We start from the raw sequence: 8219 nt of genomic DNA on the forward strand, positions 1-8219 counted from the left end.
TTGTACCGGACGTTAATCCCACAGCCGCATCTCCCAGATCGTGCCACGCTCCCGTCGGCAATTCGCTGTTACCGCCCTACGCTGAAACAGTTTATCCAACGAGGTCTATTTCCATAGCCTAAAGTGCAAAGTGTGTGGGGCCTTGGCAGCTTATTCCTGTGTTGCACCTATTCCAGCTTTCGCACACGACAGCTGGTTAGAATAACATATATAATTCTTCTTCTGTCATGTGCTTTCTTCGATGGTGGGGGTCCTCCCCCCACCATCCTCTATTCCACACCAGAATTTAGGGTCGGCACTGTCTCCGATTCGCTCTCTGCACATGGTGAACAATTCCAGAATATGTTTGGGTCGCCCCATGTTGCACAAAGTACCTGTAAGAAACTTGTACGCTGTGCTTTACATGTAGATGGCAAACATGCAATAAGCGTGAAGGAACAGCCATGATCTTTTTTAAAAGAACTCCTTTCCGACATTCTGACGGTCACCTTGGTTCACGCAGACCATCTCAACATTGATAAAGAACACAAATCCAGCTGGTAACCAGGGAACTGAGCTAGTGACCACAATGGAAATATTACCATTAAGATTATCTCGATTATACTTCTTTTGTGAACAAAAAAAATCCTGTAAAATTGGGTGTTATCACATTATCTTTACATTTCAATGGAATAAGAATTTCTAAGAGACTGGTGATTCAGAACAGATACCGGAACGCCAGGATGATGGTATTTCACTGACGTGGCCAGGCGTGAAACTAACTTTCTAAAACTCCAGCTCAACCTCCAGGTTCCTGCTAATTTTCATCGTACCTCACCATCTCGCGACTCAACCAGGGATGAATTTACAAGTATATTCCAGGATTTCTAGTACGGTAGCAAGCTAAAACTGATGAGCTAGTCGTTACAACTCAAGAGATTTGAGCGCAAATCAATTACAGAATACTATCTATGGGGGAACGAACCGTCCTCCACAATGTGATCAGCTGCACTTTCGCCAGAAAGCCTGCACTGGGACTTCCCATTGCGAGCTCGCTTGTTCGGTTCATGAGCAAGTCCAAAACCTCTTCTTTTCGTAGTCCCAGCGCTCCTCTCCTCGGACTGACTTTGACTTGGAGGTGTTTGCGGAGGTCTAGGATTAGAAGGAGAGCTTCGCTCACTGCAGCTGGATGTACCTGCCTGATGCTCAACCCGACCCGGAGACGATAAATAGTCCATGGACCTGGAGACCGCCGGAGATGGTGAGGGTGACCTTGATGGTGGCTTGCCACCTGAAGGACCCTCAGAGTTGCCACGAGGAGGAGATGCATCTTCCTCTTCCTTAACAATAACTTTCTTTACTCGGTCCTTTCTCTTCTCAAGAAATCGAGCCAGTGACGCCTTCCTTGCCTGCGGCAGCTCAACTGCACATCACAAAGTCAGTCGGTTACAGCCCGCTGACATAAAAATAACCTCGAATCATCATTTTGAAAAATTAAATCAAATTAAACTAAAATAAGAGAATACTATTTTGGGATTAAGAAGCAAAAATTAGAAAAAGAGACGGGCCAGGAGTAGTACAATTGTGGATGGGAGGTTGCCGGACATTCGAAAACACCACTCCTGATAGCGACGGACGTGGCGGCGCGGGTGCTGAAGTGGTGGAAGCTTGCGGAGCAGGTGACCCTGGTGTGGAAGGTGTGGACGGAGGCACTGCCGTGGGAGTAGAAAAAGTACGTCCAGAAGCGGCACTTCCAGCCTGTGGAGGGTTCATGAAGTTCGAAGACCACGTGTTTCTACTGCCCGCTAAAAGTGTGATAGCTTGAGCCTGCACCACAATATCCAATCCAATCACAAAATAAGTCACATGTACAGACATGTTTCTTTTTGTGTTGTTGTATAATAACAGATGAGTAGAGTAGTAAAAAACAATTCTCACCTTATCAAAAGGTACATCATCGTAGACGTTAACCATGCCGGCATAGAAAATGGTGAGTTGTGCTGTGCGAGGCTGCTTACCAAGTCCACCAGGTCTGTAACGTCCAAAAGATGGAAATATGTTACTTAGAGACGATAATTGACATGTAAGTGAATAGATTTGAAAAAGTAAAAAAAGCAAACTAAACATACTTTGAAGCAACAGAAGCAACTTGCTCAAGAATACCTGGGTAGGCTTCCTGATTGAACTGGGTGCTGAAATGGTAGCTTCTTCCCAGCCATGGCAGCTACACTATCCACAACCCCAGAGTTCGACCTAGCACAAAATGGTGTTGGAGCCCCACAGCCGCCTTGCCTTGAAGGTGGGTGCGGCTGCGTAGCATGGTCCGACGGTTGAGCACCTCGTTGTGCTTCGTCTCTGAACGGCGAGGTCCGTCCACCTCCGTTCTGCATACCCTTCAACGCTTGATGATTACCATATGTGGTTGTCACCTTTTCAGATTGATGCATCCGCAGAAACGCGTCATACCGGTTTGCGGAGCTCCCCTGCCATGGTATCAAGATAATTCAGTGCTTGGTAAGAAATCGAATCACATGCAACCTTGCTAATTATAAAATATTACGAATCAGAGGCAGTTCAACACCTACTTACAAGATGATGGGACGGGCTTGTAGGTGCTGAATTATCCCACTGTGACGAGAACTGGGGATGACCATTCAGAGGGCCATCTGTCGTCTCTTTCTCCTTCTTGGGACAAACGACAACCTTGTTAGAATTTTCGTTCTCCAGTTGAAATCTTGCAGCAACCTGAACTCTGTTCCAAGCTTGCTGACGGAGGCCTATTTAAAAAGGCGAAAAAGGCTTAGGAAACGGTGTAAAACGCAAATTAAGGTTCACTAGCTGGGTAACTTCAATGCATTAAAATTCCCTCACCACCAACTTCATCTCATTCTCATTACCAGATCTTTGAAAAGGCTGCATAATGCCATCGTTAGTATGACACTCGTGCATTCAATTCAAGCCATTAAAACTTGTACGGTGTACAACGTCAGGCATTTGTATAAAACAAGCATCATGTTGCTTCCCGTTGTTTCAATCAAATACTGAACCGAAGGCCATTATATTATATACCTAAGGTTTGTAAAAGAGTAAGATGAGAAAAAGGACCAGGGTTCACGTCAGCTGCACAAGAAAACGTAGACGGTCATCGAAGGACCCCTAACAACCCACCGTTGAACTCACTCCAGTTACACCGGTGCCATAATACCCGCCAATGTGAGAGTACGTCGATACATCCAAACATTTGAATGCGCTCAAAATGGAGCTCCGAGAATGGAAGATTAGAAAAGAAGTGGAAGAACAAGTATCAATGGAAGAGAAATCACCATGATGCACAAATGGGCTGTTGTCTCGACCACCTTCCGGAGCAGGCGATATCCTAAAGTTGCCCGCACGATTATCAGGAACAGTAGGAATGGGCCTCACAAGACGCACTCGCTCCTCAGTACCATCAGGGCTACTCGTGGGGGCACCCCCGACTCCCATGTAGTCCACAGCAACCGGCTCTCCAGCCATGGCTCCCTAATAAACTACCTATCTTTCTAAGCACTACTACTGCCACCCCGAACAACCAAATCAACAGTTTGCTTCACGTCACGGATCGGGGGGCTCGTTTCTTCCAGCAAAATCCCCACGTCCACTCCTCCTCGCCACCGTGTTTGTCACTGCGCCTCAAAACTTCTTCCTCCCGTTGCACCCCGTCATGAAGGATAGACACCCATCACGCTAAACTTCTACACCACTACACTCACACCATTGCAAAATCCCCAAAAATCTATTTCAAAACAATCTAAATACAAAAAGCAAAATCGAACGAATAACGCCTCATCCACAGGACTCGACCCCTAATGACACCATCCATCTGCCGAACTCAGCCTAACAAACAAACTCGAGCCCGAACCCGAACACAGATTCGTCTTCGCAAGTTCCAACACCAAGCTACAAACCCGAGGAGCGTGCGAGCTACCCGAGAGTGAAACTACACCCACATGACCGGCCAGAGTAAATATAACAAGGCATTGGAAACGAGGGAAGACGACAAAGCGAAATAGCCCTCCCGTCCAAGATTGGGTCCGCAAAGCGACATGGTCGGGGGTCGACACGAAGAACGCGCTCTGTGTTTGTCTCTCTCGCACTTCTTCTCTTCTCTGCGTGTGTGTGTCTTTCTTCCTTACTACGAAAATTGAAGGTGGGTCTGGGAGTCTATCAAGCTGTGCAACGAGACACATGAGATTGATGGAATGGTGGAGCTGATGCTATCGGTCTTCTTGTTGTTGTTGCGACTGGGCACACTCGCTATCCTGGCCTGGGTAGCGCGCCGTCCCCCTCCTCCGCCCACCCTCCCTCCCTCTCTGTTCAATTCTCCCTGCGCATGCTCTCGATGCTTGTGCCATAGGCTGGAGGGCCGGGCCAAGCGCAACGGGCAGGGGACGGGCTGAGGGAGACGGGGCACCCGGAGGAAGGAGGGAAGGGAAAATCCGCACGTGCTTTACATGGCTATCCCTGGCGACCCCAGCTCCCTTTCCTGACTCCTTCGTGGCCCAAGCCCCCTCTTATCGAGAGAGCTTTGTCATGCTGCTCTTGTATTGCGTGAACATAATATACAAACTCCTCATCCTATTCATGAGGCATTGTTTCATCCATATCTGGCAGCCCCACATGCAAAATCATTCATCCATCCGTTCGGATTCAGGTGTGTGAACTCCACTCCACCAGAAATCGTTTATTGTATTGCCAGCAGTATTGTGTGATGAGATCAAATCAAGTGAAGTGGGGTCATCATCATCATCTGCTTTCCTTCTCATTTTTTTTGTTTGGTTTGGTTGCTTCTTACTTTCTTTTTCTTCCTGCCCACCTGTAATTTTTCCCCATGTTTGGTATAGTACAGACTCCAACATCCATCAAACTGTAGATACTTGGGATTTCAATCAAAACCACCTCCCTAGCCATGTGGTTGCTCCCCAATCGAATAATAGGTATAAATATACTCATTCATTTAATGCACGTGGTCTCCAAAGTCATTTATTATGACAAAGCCCATGTGTATCTTTGATACAGGGTGGCAGCACAGCAGACAGTGCATGGATATCCCCTTCCTCCAAAATCACCCAGCTCAGTCTCAGGGGACTGTCCCTATGGGAAGTGCTGCTCTTCCTTTTATCATCACTATTAAATTATTCTCATCCTCCCAATAGGTGTGAAGTTGGGCTACTTTTATCCTCTTTACCTTTCCCAATTTTTTTTTAAGCTGTTTGATTCATCATGCTGTTGCTGCTGCTGAGCAGTGGGAGATGGTAAGAGGTGGTGTCCTCCCTTCAACCCTCAACTTCCAATCACATATGCTTTTGGGCACAGTCCAAAAAGTAAATACCTCCACCCCCTTCCCCTGCTTGCCTCTACCCCAGCAACATGGGGTCAACAACAGCAACAGCAACACGGCTCCACGAATGGGGTGGAGTTTTCTTGCTTTGACTCATGTGTAGTGTGGTGCATGCAACAATAATGTGGCAAAATAAAATTGTGGGATGGAAACAATACAAAATAAAAATAAAATAAATACCTTCTCCATAGGGGGGGGGGGGGTGTGATCACATGGAAGCTGAATATAGCTGCTATGAATGAACAGTTTACCTATTGCCCGGAAAAAGAAACTACTATGCACATGATAGACACTGCATTCATTCATGTGCCCATTTTCAAATGTTCATCCATTCATTGTTTGTTTTTGTTTTTTTTTGTGTGTGTGTGTGTGTGTTAATTGCTTGGGTGTTTTTCTTCCATGATTCTACTATAGGGTTGATTTGATTCCACAGCTACAGGGGAAGAGAGAGAGAAAGATTTATGTGCATATATATATATATATATATATGTGTGTGTGTGTGTGTGTGTGTACACACATGTATGTATGCCCAAACATACAGATTAACAAGCATTTAAATGCCTTAGATTTCATAGTATCCAGCTATTTCATCCTGATTGTTTGTACTCTTTTATAGGTGGTCTGCATTTTCATGAAAAGCTTGTTCATATGCATCCCCACCCATGCCCCTTTAAACTGACACGCCATTGGGCTTGGGGTGTGGTGAGGCCCACAAACTGAACCTAATCTTGTCCCCAGCTGAGGACCCACTGCCCTGAACAGTTTTGGGCAACTGCCACATGGTGGGGTTCAATTTATGGATGATTTGTTTTTTCTATTTGTGATTATTAATAGTGAGACAAGAATGATGATTGGAGCATAGGATTTGATGTAGCTCCCTCACAACACCAAAAGATCCAATGTGGCCCTGTCATACCTCCAAACATGCATGTGTGCAAGTATGAGTATATGTAAATTATGGATACATAAATGTCCAAACAATCCAACTTATTTACATTATTCTTATAGGACATGAAAAAAATGTTATAATATTAGAATAGAATAACCTCTGCAATGAAAATGTTGTATTGTATTTTTTTAAGGAAAAAAATAAATAAATTAATAAGATTAGAGAATATAGTACAAAGTAGCTTGTTACTTATTTATCCATGTCTTTTTTAATGAGTATTGAATTAGACCATTATGGAAAATTTTATTATTCCAATAGATTTTCATTTCGTTTTGAATGTCTATTTTTTTTTTTTTTTTAATCATTTACATATTGTCTCACAATCTTAGAAATGTATTTTTTGTTGTTTTAAAATTAATGTTTTTCTTTGAGCTAAAGTAGTCTGAATTCATAGACTCATGTATTAAAATTATGGCAACTAGAACCTTATTTAATATTGTGTATATATATATATATATATATGTTTGGGTCTACTACTAAGTCATAGAATAGTTGGGTATTACTTCTAAAACCATAGCTATATGGATAAATATTAGAAAATAAATATTTATTAAAATTTTCTATAATATTTATTTTAAATTTATTAATATATTATTAAATATAATATTATTATATTTTATAAAAATACTATCTCATAAATTTAGTATTTAAGTACATTATTCTATGTGTGTAGCATATCAATATTTCATATATGATTCTACTAGAGTGAACTTATCTTTGTTGATTACTATTTTATCATTTTTATTTATTCTTCTACTTGTGGTTCTAAATATAAAATTCTATTATTTTTTTCATTTTAAAAAATATATATTATCACATTGCTAATATATATATATATATATATATATATATATATAAATTTAGTTGGTTTTTCTTACTTTATGCTTCTACTTAAAACCTTAAATCCAAAGATTGATTTTTAAATAAAATACAAGTTTATTTCAAATTTTTTGTAATATATAAGGATTTTAATTTATATTTTAAAATAGAATATTTAATTTTAAATATTTAATTTTAAATTTAAGACTTAGATGTATCTAATTTTTAATTATTTCTATTATTATAATTTATCTTAAATTGATCATAAAACTTCATTTTCATTAGTTGCAATACATAGAAAAAATTTGAAAAACTCATTTGGTAGGACTTTCAATCATATCCATGTAAATATTTTAAATGATAATGGTTATTTTATACTCGTTGAACTCCAAATTATCCTAAGATTAACATTGTGCTCTTATAAGTGCATTCATAATGTACAAATACATGTTTAGCATGGAAAAATAGTAATATTTACCTAAATATTATTTCATTGATTACCATGAAATAAAAATGATATATTCTATTATTTTATTTCTATTATATTTTATTATGTTGTAATTTTTTAATATGGTTATATTATATATTTTAAAAAATAAAAGCATTGTAGGATTTTTTAACTACAAAATGTATAATAACTATTTTGTTGGATAAATAGTCTATTTTGGCTCGAAGAACATGTGCATCTACTTCTACTTCATAAGATTTTGTTCTAAACAACATAACTATGTGAGTAATTAATAAAAAGTTTTCATGAAGTTTTTTATTAGTTGATATTTTTTGTAACGTGTTGAACACCTAAATTCTTACACCTTGAGAATTATAAGATATCCCTTCTATGTTTCCATATAGATTCTATCCATGTACTTGCCTCAAGTGTTTAGAATTCTTGTAATTGTTGAAATCAAGGTCAATCAATTCAATTTTAAAACTATCTTCAGTATATTTGTCAATCTTGTCTTGCCTTCTTCAACCTAGTATTCAAAACTCTTGTGTTGAAAAGCATCTATATCTTCATAAACTTCATCTTGTCTATGTCTTCTTTAATCTAGTTTTCAAAACTCTCGTATTGAGAAACATCTATATCTTTATAAA

General features: G+C 40.2%; 1 protein-coding gene across 2 annotated transcripts; it reads right to left on the minus strand.

Annotated features, from left to right (window-relative positions):
- Positions 1-625: 625 nt before the first annotated feature.
- On the minus strand, positions 626-4538 carry LOC112282566 (uncharacterized). 2 transcript variants are annotated; one of them, XM_024520307.3, is made up of 6 exons: positions 3303-4538; positions 2569-2756; positions 2143-2462; positions 1918-2011; positions 1560-1806; positions 626-1402 (listed from the first exon to the last, which is right to left on the minus strand). In XM_024520307.3, the coding sequence occupies exons 1-6, from the start codon at positions 3490-3492 to the stop codon at positions 945-947; spliced, it is 1497 nt and encodes a 498-aa protein (XP_024376075.1). In that variant the 5' UTR covers positions 3493-4538; the 3' UTR covers positions 626-944. The 2 variants fall into 2 exon arrangements, with proteins under 2 accessions (XP_024376075.1, XP_073390440.1); XM_073534339.2 differs by having other exon boundaries at positions 2569-2661; positions 3303-4287.
- Between the last annotated feature and the right edge of the window lie 3681 nt (positions 4539-8219).

The sequence above is a fragment of the Physcomitrium patens genome, chromosome 5, assembly GCF_059467195.1.
Source record: "Physcomitrium patens ecotype Gransden chromosome 5, ASM5946719v1, whole genome shotgun sequence".
Taxonomy (NCBI): domain Eukaryota; kingdom Viridiplantae; phylum Streptophyta; class Bryopsida; order Funariales; family Funariaceae; genus Physcomitrium; species Physcomitrium patens.